Source organism: Corapipo altera, unplaced genomic scaffold (genome assembly GCF_003945725.1).
Source record: "Corapipo altera isolate COAL_440 unplaced genomic scaffold, ASM394572v1 64, whole genome shotgun sequence".
Classification (NCBI taxonomy): Eukaryota; Metazoa; Chordata; class Aves; order Passeriformes; family Pipridae; genus Corapipo; species Corapipo altera.
Window position 1 is genome coordinate 1276970 of NW_020884893.1, and position 20798 is coordinate 1297767.

Sequence of the window (20798 nt, forward strand, 5' to 3'; positions counted from 1 at the left end):
AGCAACACATTCCCATTTGGATGCAAACTGTGTGTTGGACAACAGCAACCCCTGCCAAGAAGGGCTGTGGAATGAGGAGCTGGGGATACCAGGAAGGATGTGTTTGCAGTGGAGGTGACCTGTTTGAGCTGGTAGTGAAGCCAAACACAACATCGCTGTTCCCGTCCAAACTCCTGTTCCTGCGGCCCTGCAGAGTCCAAGGTGGACTGAACACAAAGGGTTGGGTTTTATCCCAGCTCTGCAAGGAAGAGCTGCAGTGGAGAGGGTTGGCAGAGGCAGCTGTACAGCAGTGCTGGGCTTCACATCCACAGAGCTGGGATATTCAGATGACTGCCTCGGTGTCTGTTTGCCATGTGTTTAAATAAATACCCAATTTGTGAAATTTGCAGTAATGGTGCATGAAAATTAGATGTACAGTTGCATGTACTTTTGACCCAGAGCTTGTCAGTCTATTACAGAGCAGGCCATTTAACTGGTAGATTCTATTAGCTAATCAGGCACTTACGTGGGACCCATCACTCACACCCTGAGCGTGGAGAAACGTGTTGTCACTCTCAGCTTCTCAACATTTAAAGAACCAGCAGTAGGCAAGTCCAATAGTGTGGAGTGTTTTCTGCAATCAAAACTTGGTGGTTTTTTTCAAACATGAAGTGTAAGAAAAAAATGTGGGTTTTTTTAGTACCTTTTTAAAGGAATGTGTGTTTATTGTAGATGGGCAAATTACACACCTTGATGTTTTCCTATATGTTTTTTTTTTTCTGCTTTTATTTTTCAGGAAACAAAAATCAACTGTGTCCGCCTGGCAACAAAAGGTATGTTGGGTCTCTCTTTCCTGCAAAGCACAATGCCAGTAATGTTAAAACTGCAGTGGTGGCACAACTTGATTACAGTTACTATCCAAAGAACCAGCCTCTTTATTTCTTCTTTTATTTTTTTTGCTTTTAAGGAAGATTACAAAGGCAGAACAACAATTTCCAGAACCACTCCACTGTATTTGTGACCTCTGTTACTTTTTTAACCCAAGGTATCTTTTTCTGTGGTTCCTCCTTTCCCTTGTTCTGTCGGCAGCTTTTCTGTCCTCAGGACTGTTCTTGCTGTTGGCAGAACGTCACTGGAAAAGTGACATTAAGTTCCTATTAAATTCATTCTCTCTGCAACTGTACAAAGCAGATAAGAGGAGATCCCCCATAAGCCTCACCTTGAACACACCAGGGCACAATTCTTACATCACACCATTTTCATGGTATAATTCAACAGACTGGTAGAGGGCATTGCTTATTTTCATTTTGGTTGGCTCAGAATAGCCCAAACTGGCCCAAACAGACCAAACTGAGCAAACCCAACACAAATAGCCCCAGGCTGATTCACAAGGTGTAGCTCTTGAGGGAGCAACAGTGACAATGTCTGAGTTCCTTCTTGGAGCTCACAGTTGCTTTTAACAACTCCTGTGAAGATTTCAGAATCACCCCAGGGGCTACTTTGCCAGAAAATATGTCAGAAACCAATTTACTTGTAACATAGAGGAATAGCTGTAACAAGATCTCCCCCAACACATGTTGCAGTCTCAAAATGAGCTGTAAGGAAATGCTGCAGTAATTGCCATGGGCTGTGCTACAAGTGACTCTCCAGTTCCAAAATACAGGTTTGCCAGCTTGTGCTCTTGCTGCCTTGCTGGAATGTCAGACACCTGCATTGCTGCCTGTGGAGGCTTTTGACAGTTCACCAAAATTGGCAGGCACCCAGAAATCCTTTGAGGCACCATCCCGTTTTTTCCATTCCTTTCACTCCTTGTGGCAGAGGTTGATGACTTCAAGGCACTTTCTGCTGATCCCTTCTGCACCTGCACTTGCCAGAGGAGTTGGGAGGGCTCAGAGAAGCCCCATCTATCATTTTGTTGGGTAGCAGAAAAGGGCTTTTTCCATCTTCCTATGGAGACATGCAGGGCTGTCCCAGGAATCTGTGCCCTGGGGTGGCAGGTGCAGCTGTTTTCCCTGCTGAGGCCTGATACACAAACTGGTGGGGCTGTAAGAAGTTGTGTCACCACTGAAACACGAGGATGAGCCATTTCTCCCCTTTCTCCTTCTCATCTGTGGCTCTGGTGCTCCCCATATCCTCTTGTTCCTTTCCTTTTTAAAAGTTCCCTGTAAAATCTTTATTTAATTCATTCTCTGGGTTACAAACATTCTATGTGTCTCAGTCTATGTGTCTCCTTCCTCTCAGTTTTTCCGGCTGGTAGTGATGTGACCATTTCAAATACCTGATTTTGGCTTTCTGGTGGTAGAAAGGGCAAGAGCAGGACTGAATAAGACAAGAATGGGTGAAATGTGGCTCCACAAGGTTTTGCAAAAGCATGACTAGAAGCCTCCTCATGAGATCAGAGATACTGGATTAATTAATTTTTGGAAACCTGTAGTTCTTCCTACTTCAGTCATTTATTTTTCTGGAGCTGGTGGAAGAATGGTGTCATGCTGTCAGGAAAGATATTTGCTCTGTGTCTATTCAAAGGGAAATAAAAACTTACATAGCTTGGAAAATCCCATTCTGGGTTTTTAGTTTGCACTGTCTGATTTGGGTACCTCAGAAAAGTGTCACAAAGGTGTTTGACCTTCCATTGACTTCTGCAAACTGATTTAATTTTCATTAACCTGTTAGGTCACCAGGAAGAGTCAATAAGCCACCCTCCTTCTGTTGTTTCTGAATGCTGTATCTTTTTTTAAAAATTATCTCTTGCTAATATTAATTTAATAAGAGATACAAAAGAGATGGGTAGAGCCTGAGGATGTCTAGAGCCACTGCTTTTTGGTGTTATTATTCTTGAGGATTTTTCTTTGTTGACATGAATGGAAAAGGACAAGAAATGATGGTAGTTCTAGTGTTCATTGTCGCTGTCTCAATTCATATCACTTTTGATTTATGGGCAGATATCTTATTCCTGTACATGGAGTGCAGAAATCTCTGTGGAAATGCCTTTTCTTTTCCTCTTGTCCTCGCTCTGAATTGCAATGCTGTGATTCTCAGGGCCTGACCATTAGCATGGACACTGGAATATCCAGCTGGGGCTGATTTTATGCAGTTTGAGCTCTTCAGGGGTGCAGAGCTGGTCACAGCTCACAACCAAGGCAGCGTCACAAATGAATTTGTGGTGTTGGTAACACGGCAGTCCCTGCCATTGCTGGCACCTGGGCAGTGTCAGCTGCTGAGCAATAGCTGAACAATGTGGTTCAGAGCTTTCCCATAGTTTCAGATTTCCCTGTGTCAGGAGGCTGAATTCCCACCATACATTAACTCCATACGAACAGAAGGACTCAGGCACTGCCCATCCTGGCTCCTGAAAGAGGGGGGTTGTATCTGCCCTCTCTCTGCTGTGTGGCAGTGCACAGACACCCTCAAAACGGTAATTACCTTGTGTCCTGATCACAGGCTGATATCTGGGATGTTCTAGATGCCCTACTGTGTCTGTGCTGTCTTCTAGCTGCTCATTATATTGATTATCCTTAATGGCATTGCCCTGTATTCACCTTTATTTGCATTGCTGTCTCGCTGAGGATACAATGAGCAAACCTGTAGTCTGCCTTGAACAAAACCAATAGAGCTGCTAGTGAGGATACCACTGTGGTGTCTCTGTAGGAATCTGGAAAAAAACCCCTTTTTTGGAGTCAGGATTAATCATGGCACTGACAGCTCTTAAAAGCTCTGCTTTGAGTTGGAACCAGAGAAAAAAGCATATTTTGTTTTGATGCAAGAAAATAAATACATACTGCTGGTGCCAGACTAAATGTTCATTTGGGATCTAGGCCTAATTTTTCCATTCCTAGACTCTTGACACTGCAGCAGCTCCATTAACACTAGTGAAATGAGTCCTGATTTACACCAGTGACAGGAAGATTAGGATCCAGACGTGTTTAAGCAAAGGCAAGTATTCTCTTGAAGTGCTGGATTAACAAGGGCACTAAACGTGAGCGTGGGAGTAATTAGGCAGTGAAATGTGTTAGGCATGTGTTACTGGGGGATTATAACACATCTTGGGTGTTGCTGCAAGGCACCTGTTCAGAAGCTGAGTTGCTTTAATTACTGGAGAGACACACGAGGCTGTTCCGCTGCCGCTCCTCCAGCAGCCTGGGAGCCAATTTGCTTTGTGTGTCCCATTACCTCAACACCAAGGAAATGAAAGCAGAGAACTCTTTAAAAGAGAGTTTTAGTCCATTACAGAAAGTTTTGGAGGTTTCCCAGTTTTCTCTTTTAGCAAGAAATAGGCCATTTGGATCAACCCCTTTGCAGTTCAGCCCAGCTCCACGCAGGAGCTGCTTCCCAGCTCTCTGGGGCTTCACTCTCTGCATGGTTCCCTGTGTGCTGCTTCTGGTTAGATGAATGTGGTTCTTGTGGTAGCAAGAAAAAGCTCTCAAATCTTTCTGTTTGGGGTTATGAAATGTCAGGAGGTGGGGGCAGTGTCAGCGTTTCAGAGCACCAGGTCATGGCATCCCTCAAAGCAGAGCTGGTAGATCCTCGATGGGGTCAGCATGTGTTTAATAGACATGGGGCAGCACATCTGTGAGCTCATTTCCTTCCATCCAGTGCTCCCATACGGGAGCTGGCCGATGCCTGTGGGAAGGGCTGGTGGCAGGGACTCCCTGCCAGCCTTTGCTGTGGTGCCATTTGAAGATCCATCAGAAAGCTCCCTGCGTTTGTCCAGTCTGTGCAGCCCATCCCACGTTTTGCCAGCATGTTTGAAATCCACAAACATTGTTAACCTTTTGTATCTACGTGTGTATTTATTTTCAGATTCGTTGCTCTCAGATTTCTTGCCACTTCCCTCCTCACATGGGCTACTCCTCTTTTTTTTTAAATTACTGGAGTACTGTCATCTTTCACAACATTAGTCACTTGGATGCATCTCATTAGCATAAAACACTCTTTAAAAATAAGTTTCTAATTAAACCCCAATTTACCAGCTCTCTGCCATACAGTTTTCATTCAGACAGTTTATTTATTGGTTTTGCCATTTGGTTTCCTTGATAGCATTTGTTTTAATATGTCCCATTCTTTCTGAATTAACTGACTTGTTCTCCTTGTCTTAAAGCAACATATTTATATTGACACTTTATTAGAGAAAATTGTAACCTCTTACCAAGAGAGAGTGATTACCTCTTATATTCTTAAAGTGCATTAAATTAATTTCACAGTGTAATTGAAACCAAGGCAGAGGGCTCATTAATGGTTCCTTATCTCCTGATACTCATTTCTTCTTTCTTTAAAATGTGAGTTCTTGCAAATGAAAGAATGGAACTATAATAATCATTATGAGGTACATTTTTATTTTTTTCCCTTTTTTTTTTTCTGTGCATGCTGCCTGGGAACCATTTTGCTCGTTTTTAGCAGTAATAGGTAGACAAGAGGTGACCACGCGAAACCCACCCAGCCTCTTGAGCACAGGTGATTATCAGTTCAGGAGAAGGAAAACTGGTCAACCTTCCAGAGGTCTGAGCAGCTTCATGACTTCTTGTTTCATATTTGTTTTGCATGGGAAAATACTTCTATAATTGCTCCAATGCAGTGTAAAAGGGGACAGTCCTTATATGTCACTCCTTCAGCTCCGAGGGGGATGTTGTCTTGTGCTGAGGGTCAGCTGGGGGGGCTCAAACCACTTAAATCTTCACAGGAGCACTTGAGTGTGGTGGAAGAGCCCCACAGATCCCCCTCTGCAGAGGTTGAATATCTCCCTGGGTGTGCATGGAGCTGAGCTGCATCCTCAGTTAAAGCAGCTCCAGAATTCACTGGGGCTGATCTCACTTATTCTTCGACAGCTGAGTGCTGCTGCTGAAGAAATATGGCAGGGAAATGAAAGCTTGGTTCTGGAAGCCCTCTGTGTAGAAACTGCTGCTGGAGTCAGAGATGCTGCAGGACTGAGCCTCAGCAGTAAAGTTGCTCACAGATCCCAAGTGGGGATGTTTGGAGCTTCTCAAGGGTTTTGTGGTTTCATCAGATTGAACCCAGAGGTCTGTGTGTCACCAGCTTGCCCCATCATGTGTAACACTGGGACCAGTACCATTAAATTTGAATGTGTAGAGAAAATTTAAATATAGAGAGGAAATCCCATCAGCTTTGTGGAAATAGTTTTCTCTCCTTTGGCCTGATGTGCATGGAATGACTGACTGGGGTGTGACAGCGTTACATGTGATTAATGGGAAGGGGAGGGGAAAGGAGGGGATGGTTTTTCAGTTTTGAGATGGATTAGGTTTCTGTAGGAATGTTCCTGTTCTTCTCCCAGTGCTTCATGATTATTCCTGTCTAGTTATGGCTTCCTCACCCAACAGTTTTTTCAACTGCACATCAGGACAGCTGTGATGATACAGGGGCAGAAAAGTGCTGGGATCACTGTGAAGTTCAAATGGTTTTAAGATGGAAGAAAAGGTCCTGATTTTTGGTAGCACTGGAAGAAGGAAACTTCCTGAGGTAGTCTTGAGACCTCATTTGGGTCTAAAATGTCCAGGAAAATCTTGGGGCAGGGGGGAGACTGCAAGAAATCAGTGGAAAACGAGGAGGAAAAATGTTCCTGCTGTTCAGACACGGTTTTGCTGCATATGAGAACTGTTCCTTTAATAGCTCCTGGTCCCTCAAATTCATTGAAGAGGCTTCTTTTGTTTTCTGAAATACAGTCTGGGTTTGTAGACAGATAATGTATTTTTTAAACAGATCTAATCCCACTTCAAATCTGTTTGTTATTGCATTTTGTCTTCTAATACACTGGAATGTTATTCCTTTGACAGGTTTATTCTGTTTTGTGCTATTTATTTCAGAGGGGTTTATCACACTTTTTGAGTTGAATGCATGAAAATGTTCAGTTGTTTTTTCCCCTGAACGAATCTCTGCCTTCTAAAAGTTATTTTTTAGCACGAGTTTTGTGTATCACCATACACAGCTGTTAATAAAAGACACACTTACGTTGCTCTTACTGAAAAATACACTTCACTAGGAGATAAATCAAACTTCCTGGCACGTGGATACCAAATTAACCCAGTGAGCATCTTTATTTTCACCAAATTTGGTGGCAAGACTTACTTAGAGGGATTTAAAATGTCACCTTTAGGGGCTTCCTTTTCCCAGGGAGATTTAAATTAGTGCAGAACCTGCTCTAGAGCTGGATGAGGCCACAGTGAACTGAATTTGGTAACTCCAACCCAGTTTCTAGAGAACATTTTCTACTCCAGAGTTTTGCTGCACTGCCAGACCCTAATCTTGGTCTCCTCAATTAAAATAAAGCAGCTGGAGAGAAGGGGAGAAGAGGCAGAGTGTTTAAGGTAAAAATTGGGATAGTTTAGCAACAGGAGACTGTGCAAACATCAACTCTGTAATTCAAAGCATCCTCTCCCGGGACATACTGGATATCTTCAGAAAAAGAGAGAGTTTTTGAAAAAGCAGAATCAAATGTATTATTGCTGTGTGAGCCAAGTCCTCCGGGAATCAAAGCAGGCAAGGATTTACTTGGAGAAATGTCCCACTTCAGCACCCTCCTGGTGGGAAAGGATGTTGCTGGCCATATGACTGAGGCTGGTTGGCTCTACACTTATTTTTGCTTCCAAATAAACTGGTAGCCAGGCAAAGAGGGGAAAATGAAAAAAAAAAATAAAATGGTAGTTGGACATTAAAGCCACAAGCGAAGGTAAATCAGAAAGGATTTGGGGTTTGTTTATTTAGTTTTAATGCAGGGAGCAATAGATGTTTATTCACTTGTGAAATTTAGGGGCATTTTGTCGTCTCTCCTGCTTGAAGGTTTGCAGGAAGAACTGTCTGAATGTGCCCTGAAGCCTCTTCTGCACAAGGGCTGAGAGATGGGGCAGGGGAGGGGGAAGCAGGAGGGCTGTCACATTTTGGACAACAGTGTTGCATGTTCCTGACCTTTACACACTTACACCATTTGGGTGATCAATATTTGGTCTCCATTTCTTGATATCTGGAGATCCTTTCTAAGGTGTGTCAGCCACTGGTCAGGTACTGTGGATCACTCAAAATGGTTTTCATAAACAGATTATCATTGTCAGTGTCCTTTAACAGCACTTCCAAAGGCATCACAAACCCAAGGCTATTACAAATACATTATACCTCTATTTCCTTAAATAGATTTCCAAACGAGCCAGTGTTCACAAACAGGGTTAATATTAATGCATGAGCTTCTGAGCTTCTTCCAGGAGCTGGACATTTAAAAACTACATGGTGATATTAGGATCTGTGATAACATCACTAGAGAGGCAGGTGTGACAGAGACTGCTTTGTAGTATTGCTGTAGAGGAAAAAAAAAAATCTTCATTCCAGGCATGCCTGAAAGTGCTGCTTCCACTTGGCAGAGTGCAGGAGGTTCCAGTGTTTCATGCAGCACACGTAGAGCGTGTGTACAGACTCCCTGACACACTGCCCAGCTGACTCCTGCTTGCTGGGAGAGGCTCAGAGCCCTCCTTTGCATGCTGCTCACTCAGCCCAGGGGTGAAGCCTCACCAGGCATGGGTTTTGTAGGTTTTGTAGGTTTTTGTAGGCCACTGTGGTACTTGGAACACCTCTGACCAGTCAAGCTCAAAAGGTGATTTTATTTCAGTGTTCGTTTCCCACCCACCCCTTGACTTTGCTCACTGGTTTTGCAGCTTCTGCAGCTGGTGTGGGTGTGGATTTTGAATGATAATCATGATGTGATCAGGGTAACTTCATGGAGGGGACTGACTGATGCAAAGGTTAATTAGTTTTTGTTAATAGGGTATGATGAGTGTGTTATATGCCCACGAAATTGTGCACTGTGAAGTTTTCACGTGTATCAGTCAAAAGATTGATCCGCCCGTGTCTGTTTTGGACCACACAAAAATTAAGTCACATCTGTCAATTTGAACTTGTGATAAGGGGAATTTTGCTTGCTTTCCATTTTTATAATATTGAGCTGGTTTCTAAATAACTCTGCAAAACTGGGGAGTTAAAATGGGAACCTGCTCTCACCCCCGAACCATCCCATCACTTGTTGTCATCACAGCAGCTGCTCTTTAGCTGAGCTCTTCTTTCAAGCAAATGTAATAACCTTTCTCATTCTTGGGGACCATATATCTGCCTTTAGCACAAATTAACTGCTTCTGTAGGAGGAGAAAAGAAAAGCCTTTGTGGTGGATTTGCCTGGAATCTCCAGAATCAATTATTCTCTTAGTGCTATTTTTTAATTCTCATCCAGTTTAATAATGCTGATCTTGATTCCTCGCTGTATATTTACCTTCATCCTCCCACAGATTCAACCTGTAAGCTTGAAAATCCCTCATACAAATTCTGGTCTGTCTTTCTCTCCTGGTCTGCTTTGTTTTGCTGCTCTCTCTGCTTAGGATATGGTTGAAAGCTTTTGCCTCTCATCATTCTTTCCCCTCTTTTTGACCTTTGTTCAAGAAATGAGTATATCTCTTTGTAGTCCTAAGCCTGTGCTGTTTGCAGTCTTCAATAACTGGAGGAGGCAAATTGGTGTAGTGATGTTACATGTAGTGATACTCTCTGTGGTGTTCATTTTTTTAAATGAATTACAACAAAGAAAAAACCAAGGTGGAACGTGGCTTTCAGATTTGATGAGCTGTTTCATTGTTGGCTTATGATGCACAGAAACATTGGCTTTGTGCACAGTTTTTTAGCCCCAGTACAATGCTGGAAGTTTTATACTGGTCAGCTGATGCCCAGGGCTGGTGCTTGGTATTCCAGATTAGGATATAAAGTGGTGCTTTCCCACCTTTATCTCAGTGTTAATCATTCTTGGAGGTCTGGCCTCGTGTCTGCATGTCAGACTGTGCTCCACAGGTATAGATATTATCAGGCTCTGAAAATATTTCTATGTGCAGAGATGCTTGAATCATTTGTAGGCCACTCACATAGAAAGCACCAAAAAAAAAAAAAAAAATAAAGGAAATCATGTTTACAAGTGATTTGAGAATAGCTGTCTTTTGAATATAAGCCCCTAGGTCTATTAGGAGATTTTGCATTCAGTGTGCAGCCTGGCCATTATGTGCTGCAAAGAAATCATTCTGATTGAACAGCTCATTTTAATGACTGTGAACCCAATATTTTTCATTAATTTTTCTGGGTTAAATAATACTTTGAAGTGATTTTTTCTGATTGGTTTCTGTTCCACGAGTGGATTTCTGTCTGAAGAGGCTGTGTTCTTAGGTGTCACAAATTTGAAACCAAACCTCATCTGTGCCAGACTTGTCCCCTTGTTGGGTCTTTCCTGGACCTGGAGGCTGAACCAATGCTTGTGTTGCTTCTCTCCCTTTGTCCCTCCCTCCTTTACACTTGCACTGCCCTTTTCTTGACCCTGCTGTCCTTAGAGCCATTTTATTTGCTTTCCCTCCTCCTGTTATGCTTTGGGATGCTCCTCTCTCCTACACAGGGACCCAGCTACCAGTGACTGTGGTACCACTTCCATCACAGGACTTTTTTCTCTGTGCCTCACCACCTGGAAATCTTACACAAATACCTGACTTTTCCTCCTGCTTATGGCTCTTTTGAATCCTTTTTCCTGACAGTTACATTTTTCTAAATGCAATTTTGTAATTGCTGCTTAAAGGACGTTTCAAATTGCAGTTTGTGAAATAGGTTTTATAGAAGAAACCTGTATTATCAGTCCTGCTTAGCTACATGCACTCAATAATCATTCTTTCCTGGGTGTTTTTCAGAGTGCCACCTCCACAGAGAAGGTTACTTTATATCTGGTGGCTTATTTTCAAATAATATATCCATGCATAAATTGCTGGGAGAAAGATTGCCATGGTGTCTTTCTCTCAGCTGTTCTTCCCCCAGAGGGTGTTGGGGCACTGACCAGGCTCCCCAGGGCAGTGGGCACAGCTCCAAGGCTGCCAGAGCTCCAGGAGTGTTTGGACAATGCCCTCAGGCACATGATGGGATTCTTGGGGTGTCCTGTGCAAGACCAGTAGTTGGACTTGATGATCCTGAAGTGTCCCTTCCATCTCAGCATATTTTATGATTCTGTGATTCCACAGCAGCAAGGCCAGATTAGAGCTTAATCAAAACCTTAATTAAACCATCAGTGCTTGATGATCCATAAACCTGACTTCTCCTGGGCTAATGAGCTGGATGACTCTGAGAAATAAACCATTTTCCCTGCTCTGCTCTCTTTGCTTCTCTGCAGCATCACCAGAACAGCATCTCCCATAAATGTGCTTCTCGTAACACCTTCTGTCTCATTGCAAGATGCTGGATCTGGGAACTTTGAAGAGACAAAGTAAATTGGGTTGCTAGGAAAGGACTAAAGTGTTGAAATAGCTCTGAATGACAAATGGAGAGCTGGGTGAACGCTGATGCCTGGGAAAGTCAGATTGGTGCTGCTGGCCAGGCTTCTGGGATGGTGCATTTTGTACAGCACAGAAATGTGTATCTCTGGAAGTAGTAGCCTGGTGTAGTAGATAAGCACAGATAGGGAGTCAGGGGACCTACAGTCTTCACTTCTCTGGCACTGTCTTTTATCATTTGCCTTCCTTATTAAGAAATCAAGCTTAGGGCAGAAAATTGTCCTGCTTCATGTTGGTGCAGTGTAATGGGGTCCTGACCTGAGCAGGGGCTCTGGGTGCCACTGGAATACACACACTAATAACAGTGCTGACCTGTTCTGTCACCTATTATTCCAGTATCCAGCTTCTGTTGCAAGGACCAATTTATTCCAGGAGATGTGGTGGAAGTAACGACTAGAAAATATGGTTATTGTTTATTTTCCTTGTTTTAATGTCGGCAGAATATAAACATTGTTTTTCATAAAGGAGAGGGTGGCCCCTCAAGTACAGCAGTGCAGAGCTTTCCAAGTGTATTTAAAGGTATTTGTATGAAATGGCCATCTGAGCAGTTTTTATGGGCTGCTGTGCTCAGAGGATTTCAGATCCTGCGTCCCTATAAAGGAGAGAAAGAAAACTGAATTCTAAAGCAGCATTTCTGTCAGGAGCAGCAGAAGTCACCTCCTGCAAGGACAGGGACAGCTCACAGATGTCCTCCTACCAGGATAAAAATGTTCCTACCTACAGCTGGTGGTGGGAGTACAAGCAACCAGAGGAGATTGAGGCATCTGCAAGGAAAATATCCCAGAATGGCAGGAAAACGAGGGACTTCTGCGGTAGTTTCATTGCAAGGCTTTAAGGATCCCAGAGCCAGCAATTTGCTGACACTGTCATATCTTCAATTCCTAGGCACTATTAGCTGAGACAACTTACAAATGGTTGGACTAGTAGCCTAAAGGAATTGTTGGCCTTTGCCAAGACAGATAGAAAGAGTTGCACAGAAGATTCGAGTGAATCAGTCACTGCAGCGTGGAGGTGTCAGGATGGATAATGAGCCTTTATCCTCCTTCCAGGACTGCAGGAGCCTGGAATGGGATGAGAAATACCAGATTAAAATACACTGACCACACATTGCCTGTAGTAACAAGCAGCAGCCTGGCGAAATCCAACCAATTGAGTGGATTAGAGGATGGAGTTGACAGCACATTCTTGTTTTTTGTTTAACGTGGCTCACACTTCACAAGGGCATTCAGATGGTACAGAAATGAGGGGGGTCTGACTGCTCTTTGTGGTAGAAAACCATTCTCCAACACCTGTTATTTTGGGTCATAGGAGTAACTGCAGCTCAAGTGAAGGACAATTTGGAGTGTTTCTGACTTTCACTTCAAATGAATAGAGTTTTAGCCATTTTCAGGGAGAAATTGTACCTTTATCGTTGACTTTGTTGTGTGATGGTGTCAGGATTGCCTGTGTGATGGTGTACCTCTTGGATAGATTTGCTCCAGGACTGTAAGAGGTGCTGTCAAATAAAGATGGTAATATGCAACTGAGAGGTTATTTTATTTCCCTGCTCAGGAGTCCCATTAGGGCATTTCAGACATGTGAGCACAGAAGTTACCAATGAACTCTTAACTAAAGGGGCAAATTGGTGAAGGCAGTAGAGCAGTAGAGTTGTCAGGGACAAAAAGCTGAAAATTATATGTGTGTTTCCAAGAGCCAGCATTTTTTTGCTTGGTAAATATTGGGTTTTGCTCTGGCAGAACAGATTACCAGCTTAGCTGTAGGAGGAAGGGAATCATTCTTCTATTGCTGCATGTGGTGAGTTTTCTTAATTTTGCATTTCTGGTGTCAGTGGGCTGTGTGTGCTCTTCAGGATACTGTGGGAGGAGAATATAACAGTTTGTTGAAGATAAGATCCTCATCCCTGGAAGTCCATCAGCTAAGGCCCTATTCAGAACATAGCAGAAAGCCCTATATTGGTATTTTATGATTCTGTATCATATCCTATATCTATATCATCTATATCATTGTGTATCATAGAATCATAGAATGGTTTGGGGTGGAAGGGAACTTAAAGACCATCTCATTCCAACCCCCATGGTTTGATCATAATGATCCTTGGGATTCATCCTTGCAAATAAAGATCTTTTAAAGCCTGTGCAGTTTAATGTGTGCCAAACAGGCAGCAGAATAACCCAGTGAAGCTTTGTGCTCTTTCACCAACACATGAACTTGGTTGAATATTATCTCCTCAAACAACTTCAGGAACAGAAGGGATTCAGATTTTCCTGAAGGTCACCAACACAGAATTATTAAAAGAGCAAAACATTGTGGTCTTCTGATGTCAGCCCTCTGTTTGCACCTTTGATGCCCTTTCCCTACTGCATTTAAGCTGTAGAGGAAGACTTGGCTGACTCCCCCAGCAAAGGTGAAGCCCAAGATAAGAGTGTGATCTCCTGTAACATGAATTCATTGAACTTCCTTAACTGCCACGGTGATATTTTTAGGAGTAGTTAAGTATATCAGGAATATAATGAAGATAGGCTTATTTAGTCTTTAGAGTAGCCATGACTCAAATCTTGTGGGGCTTTCTAACTCAAGCTCAGTGGCTCAAGCTGTATCTGGAAAAATTCTGTGCAGCAAGTAGTGAAGTCAGCAGAGCCAATAATGAGCACTATGGAAGCAGCAGCAGGGGAGAGGGCAACATTCTGTGAGGTGCTGTTAGTGCAGGGAAAAAAGGCTCTCAAAATCAGATCACAGCAAGGAAGGAAAAGCAGAAATGCTGCGCAAATAACATTCCTAAATATGTTTTATTTTTAGGTGTGTAGGCTTCACTCTTAAAAAAAACCAGAAAAATTCAAATAGAAATTATGTTGTCGTGCCTGGGCTGCAGGGGAAGTCACACCTGGAGATGATGTGTGAGGGTGGGGAGGCCCTGGCACAGGTTGCCCAGAGAAGCTGTGGCTGCCCCATCCCTGGAAGTGTCCAAGGCCGGGATGGATGGAGCTCTGAACAACCTGGGCTAGGGGAAGATGTCTCTGCCCATGGCAGGGGGGTTGGAATGAGATGGTCTTAAAGGTCCCTTGCAACTCAAACCATTCTAGGATTCTGTGTTTATTCTAGGATTATGTGGAGGGTGCTCTGTGTGTTGGGATTAATGCTTATTACATGTAGAATTGTAATTTTTATGTTCACCAAAAAATGGGCCTCCAGTGCAGTGAGATATAGAGGTGTGTGCTGATTTTAGAGGGAAAAAAGTTTCTGCAAGTATTGTAATTGTATGTTACTGCAAACTTTTGCATTCATTATCTTGATGAGTAAGGATTGCACCTCCACTCAAGATATTTGAGATTAAAATTACAGCTGCTACTCTCTTGTTTCTGGGTGTATGCTGAGTGCTTCTGAAGAGTAAATTCCCCATTACAGTATCATATAGTAAAATACTAGAATCATTTGCATTACACTGGGATTTTACACCCGATTACTGCTCTGAATTATCTGTCATTAGCTCTCATTAAATGCAGATTTGATTAGATGGACAATTGCCTATTGCAATTTGATTGCAAATACGTTGTTAGGCTTTCAAATGAATATTTAAAGTGGATCATTGCACGATTTCCCTACAAACTTCTTTTTTTTTTTATCTTCTCCTTCCTCTTCCCTCCATCTTTTAAGGAGCTTCCACACAGAATTCCAATGCAGTGGAACCAGAAAAACAAGTTGACAGCACAGTAAAAATGGCTGGAGTTATAGCTGGTCTCCTGATGTTTGTGATTATCCTCTTGGGAGCAATGCTTACCATCAAGAGAAGGTAAGTTTCTGCTTTGCTTCCATCTTGGACCTGTTGGTTACAGTGTTGTTGTTTCAAAAAGAAGAATAAATAAAGGGAGATCAAACATTCCTTTTGTGTTACAGAGGGCAGCAGTTAATACTTATTTATGCAACATTAACACTTAAGAGGTTGTAGTCCCAGAGGAAATGCTTGTTCTGGGAGATATTACATGAGTAACAGAGGAATGGTTGTTACTTCAAAGACTTAATGGTCATTAGTTGATAATTAATGTGAAGGGATAACTCATGAAGTAGCATGTAGAAGTACAAAGTGATAAATGGAGCACCTCTCCTAATAGGAAAGGTTGAGAGAATCCCTGGGATTGTTGAGCCTGGAGAAGAGAAAGCTTTGGGGTGATCTAATTGTGGCCTTCTAGTACCCAGCTACAAGAAAGATGAAAAAAGACTATTTACAAGGGCCTGGAGTGACAGGACAAGGGGGAATGGCTTCACACTGACAGAGAGTAGGTTTAGGTTGGATATTAGGAAGAAATTTTTCCCTGTGAGGGTGGGGAGGCCCTGGCACAGGTTGCCCAGAGAACCTGTGGATGCCTCACCCCACCCAGTTTTCCAACACTTGGTTCTCCTGATGTTTTGTCTGTCATGACTGTTACAACACAAGTTATCTCACAGATAACAGAGACAAAGCCAGAACCAAAAATACTCACAATGCAGAACGAGTTCTAGAGGTTGGAGACTGAGGACCCACTTGCTCTATATAAAAGTTCCCAGGCTCATGCTGACCTGAGGCAGTGCACATGTTTTTCTGGGGAACTGGCCTGGTCCCTGAAGCAGCAATATTTGGTGATTTTGGGTGTGATGTCCCACGGACAGAACTTTGCCACAGGCTCTGTAAACTTAGGCACCTTTCTTTGATATTAAAAGAAAGGAGGTGAGTGGGTGTATTAGCAATCTAAATTCTCCATTTTTGATTTCTAGAGCTGAAAAATCATATTTCCCTGTGTTGTTTCCACCCCCCAGTACAAACAGGCAAAATCTCTGCAGCCTGTATCTCTCTTTGCCAGTTTGCTGTCCTTGGCAAGGTTACCCACTGGAACCCACACTAAGAAATAAACTGGCTCACTGACTTTAAAATCTTTTCCCATTTAGAAGCTCTAACAGTGCAGGAGGAGGTTTTGGAGGCTGTCTCACACCTCCAGCACCACTCCCAGACCTGCTGAGCCCACAGGTTCTGGGGCTGCCCTGGATGGGCAGCAGCAGTCACGTCCAATTGAGGCTTGGAGCTGCATATGGACAAGTGTTCCCTGAAGATGAACTTAAGCCTGTCAGGCTCATTTAATTCGTAAACTAATGTGGATTGGGACCACCTTTTATAAAAGGAGAAGCTGATTTGGACCACAAATTGATTGGAACTTTTAGAGGTGCAGAGCTGAAAGTTTGTGCTCTTCTGAGAGAAGAGTTTAACAACAAAGTTCTCTTTCTGTTTTGCAGACAGAAGCACTGGGAGCTTAAGCTCTTGCATTCCACTTTTGCATTAACCTCACTTCTAAAAGAGTTACCTTCTCAGTGCACTGAGACCAATTCCTCACTGTACAAGCTGTGTAGTCTTACAAGGCAGCAATGCAGAAAAATAATTTAATTAGATGAACTCGGGATGTTGTCTTCAAATGGAGCTGGAAAATATCACAGTGACATTTGTTCACGATCCAGGGCACTGCAGTTCACTGGGAACGGGCACAGGGGTGGATTCCCTCAGTGAAGCATTTTGTCAACCACTGCAAACAGCAAAGGAGAGAGAGGAATTAGATGAGACAGAAGCACTAAGAGAAGGAAGACACTGGTTTGAGATGAGCATTGGGATTGTCAGAAGTTTCATTCTGTTCTCATGAGACACCAAATCAGCAGCACACTGGTTTGAACCTTTCAGATGCCAGGCATGAGCAACTCCAATTGCTCATAGTTTCAGCAGACCATGTTGCAAAAATTCCTGCAACTCACAAATTTCTTGGGGGCTGACAAAGTTTTATAGGGTTTAGTCAGATATGTGAAGTTAATTAAACCAGTCAGAATGTTTATGCAGTGGAAAATTTGGGTTTGACTTTATTATCTAAAAGTTTCAGTTGAAACTTGAGATCACTTAAAGTCTGCTGCAGATTCTGTATGAGTATGTGTAAAACTTGTGTGTGTGTGTGTGTATATATATATATGTTTTAAATATGACTGTCTTACAGTATCTAAAATCAGAATCAACTACAAAACCTGTTTTCTTGGTTTTGGGAACCCAGTAGCTCTGTGAGTTACATCACAGTATCATCATCACGTGTGTATGACACACACATTGCTGCCACATAATGGAGAGAAACTGTTTACAGGGACATGTCGTGACAGGACAAGGGGGAATGGCTTCAAACTAAAGGAAAGTGGGTTTAGGTTAGATTTTGTGAAGAAATTCTTCCCTGGGAGGGTGGGGAGGCCCTGGCACAGGTTGCCCAGAGAAGCTGTGGCTGCCCCTGGATCCCTGGAAGTGTCCAAGGCCAGGTTGGACGGGGCTTGGAGCAACCTGGGCTAGTGGAAGGTGTCCCTGCCCATGGCAGAGGGTTGGAATGAGATGATCTTTAAGGTCCCTTCCAACCCAAACCATTCAGTGATTCTATGATAATTTAGCCTGTTAATTTTTAGGTGGTGATCAGTGCCCACTTGAGTGTATTTGCCCATAGAAGGCAGTACTGTTTTCTTTCATTAATAGATGCATATCTTGAAATACCTCATTTTTATTGTATCAAAACAGTTCCAATGCTCAAAGGAGATTGTTTCTTTGTCCTTAATATTAGTTAAATATATTTGTGTACCAGAGAATACAGGATTGGTTAATAAAAGCAAACTGAAACCAGACATTTGTAAAGTTCTTTTCAGGAGAAAATACCCTTTGACTTTGCCCTCCCCAAAGGATTTGATTTTGGTCAGTTGTGATTTCATCTGGACAGTTTTAATTCCGGTGTAATCGTGACTTGCATTTCCCTGGAGTGAAGAATGTGACACTTCTCAGGCTTGTGTGTTTGAGCAGACAAAGCCTCCACTGACCCCTTAAATATAAGGCTGAATAAATAGGATCAGACAGCCTGTCATGGGTGTACTGTAAATAAGTTCTTTAAACTGCTGTCAGTAGCAAAAAAGGAGATTTGGGGCTATGTAGGGTCTAGGATTATTTCCTTCTATGAAAACTCAGCTCCTTATTCTGGATTAGGATTTAGGTTGTTACCTTAAACTAATTAAATAAAACCCCAAAGCCTCTTGGGCAGAGCATACCCAAGCTGTAGGATAGAATCAGCAAAAGGGATATTTGCACATTTGTTGCCCCATGTCCCTCCTGTGTCCATGTTTAAGGTGGGACACAGCCAGGGGGTTTTGGGTTGTTTCATACATTCTAGGACCAGGTCATGTTTCTACTGAACCATAACTCAGACCAGTTTTCACAGTAAGCTTTGAAATATTGCTTAGGAAGTCCTTATTTTAGGCTGCATATTTCAGGAGAATTTGAGCCAAAATGGACTGTCCAATTCCTAAACATAACCCTCCTTTTGCTTACCTTTATTTTCTGTCCTTATGGAGCAGATCTTTCTGAACTTTCCTCTGCAGCCTGCAGGAATGTACAGCTTTTAATGAGAGCTGAGAGTCTGGTGTGATCACAGATGTCTCCTGGCTGAGACAGGAGAGCAGCAGAAAGAACAGCAAGATGCTGAAGGGAACAGTTGCAGTGGATAGTGCTGTGTGAAACCTGGCCTGGCCTCAGGGGGGGTTGGTTTAATGGAATGATTTTGGGGGTGTAGGAGGTTCAGCTTTGTGAGCTCTCATTTTACACATTCTGGTCATTTTTCCCTTTGTTCAGAGGTTATTGGGAACTTGGAATTCCACAGTGAAACCTTTCTGGTGCATTCTATGGCACATGGGATTTCTGGGTTTCATGAGATAATAGAATTATGTTAAAATACCTTCAGGTGTACCTTGGAATCTGTGCCATTCCAATAGCTTGGAATATAACAGGAGTCTGGCCAGAATTTCAGGTTTATAGCAAGAGCCACCTCCAGGAAAACCAAGTCATTTCCATTTAATCCTCATGAACTGTCCTTGGCCCCGTGTGTGCACAGCAAAGAGGGTGCCTTTGGACAGAGTGACTGTGCTGAGCCTGGTTCCCACGTGTGCTTATGGAATTTGTGTTCAGAGCAACCATGAAAGCGACCACTTGAACCCTACAGTTGTATTTCTAAGCAATTCCTAGTGTTTGTAGAGTCTTTAAGGACTGGATTTTAAAGTTGTGTAGCAGACTGAAGTTTGTGTTTCCCTGTTTTTCCCTGTCTTGACCGTTGCTGCTGCTTTTGGGACTCCTCGTGCCTGGCGGGAGATCTGTAACACCCTGGGCCACATCTGCTGTGAACCAGCTTTTCAGAGGAGCCCTTTTCCAGTTCTGAAAGGGAAAACATCACCTCTTAAGTTCTAACTGACTGCCAGGGCTCGGTTCGTGGCGCTGCTCAAACACATATCAAAATGTTCTGGAGAGAATTGTTGAAAAACTGTGGTAGAAAATGCTTGCTCACAGTGACGCAGAAAGCTCATGCATACCCCCAGTGCTCAGCTCTAAATATGGAGTGATGCTTGAATTGGTAATGAACTATTTGCATTTCAGAGTTTGATGAAGCGTGATTTATCATTAGACAATTTGCTCATTGTCGAAATATTCCAAAATTGTGGCGTTCTCGCATTGGCGCTTCCCCTGTTTATTGTTATTTATATTAATAGCTCTGACATCTTTCTTTCCATTTCAAAAATGTCAAGGCACTTAACAGGCAAAAGTAAGTCTCATTATCCATGTTACTGCCGTGGCAAAGTGAGGGAAGAAAGAGGTGAGGGGATTTATACGTGGTGACACCAGCCAGTAGTAGAAGTGAAACACAACCCGTCTCCAGCTCACTATTTATTACTCACCACCTATACAACTCCTGGAAAAAGTGTAGGAAAATGGTAGCTCAGTGCAAAAAACAGCACAAATACTTTGTATATTGAAAAAGAATCCTAGAGTTCTTATAAGTCTAATTATGTGCTTTTCTTTTTTTCTCCTTTTGGATATTTTGTTCATCTGATTGGCCGTCCATATTTAGAAGAAATGCCTATTCCTACTCCTATTACTTGTAAGTACTTGGCTGGGGATGATGTTTTTTGAGCATGCTCACCCTGTGATAGTTCTGTGCTTTGTGGTATTCTTTTCTTTTACCACTTTATTTTTACCATTCCATTTATCCTTGTCTTTCCAGCAGGTTGTGTTTAGTTTTCTCAGTTGCACACTGTTGTGTTTTCCCTGTTCTCCCATTGCACCTGTAATTTGTGCCTGCAAACACATTAATGTCCATATATCAGTTATGGTTTATAGCTCTTCAAATTGAATATTCTTCTTTAGGTTGGATAGTAGGAACAATTTCTTCTCCAAAAGGGCTGTCCAGCACTGGCAAAGGCTGCCCAGGGCAGTGGTGGAGTCACCATCCTGGAGGCATTTAAAACACATGTAGATGTGGCACTTGGGGACATGGTTTAGTGATGGACCTGCCAGTGCTGGGTTAACAGTTGAACTCAATGATCTTTGAGGTCTTTTCCAACAGAAATGATTCCATGATTCTCTAAATGCTAATGGGACAGATACAGAGTGTCCCAAGTGCATGCACCTTTTTA

The 20798-nt window shown here is 42.7% G+C and overlaps 1 protein-coding gene across 14 annotated transcripts in view; it reads left to right on the plus strand.

Annotated features, from left to right (window-relative positions):
- Positions 1-20798, plus strand: part of PTPRT (protein tyrosine phosphatase, receptor type T) — a 459737-nt gene that overhangs the window by 370396 nt on the left and 68543 nt on the right. For 6 of the 14 annotated variants that reach the window (XR_003528091.1, XM_027645791.1, XM_027645792.1 and 3 more), the window contains exons 13-16: positions 776-812; positions 5374-5430; positions 14964-15099; positions 20198-20263. Coding sequence is in view for 13 of the 14 variants with exons in the window: in XM_027645791.1 (XP_027501592.1) it covers positions 776-812; positions 5374-5430; positions 14964-15099; positions 20198-20263 (296 nt within the window). In the remaining variant the exon portion in view is untranslated. The remainder of the gene's footprint in view (positions 1-775; positions 813-5373; positions 5431-14963; positions 15100-20197; positions 20264-20798) is intronic. The other 8 variants (XM_027645800.1, XM_027645802.1, XM_027645803.1 and 5 more) reach the window with 4 other exon arrangements.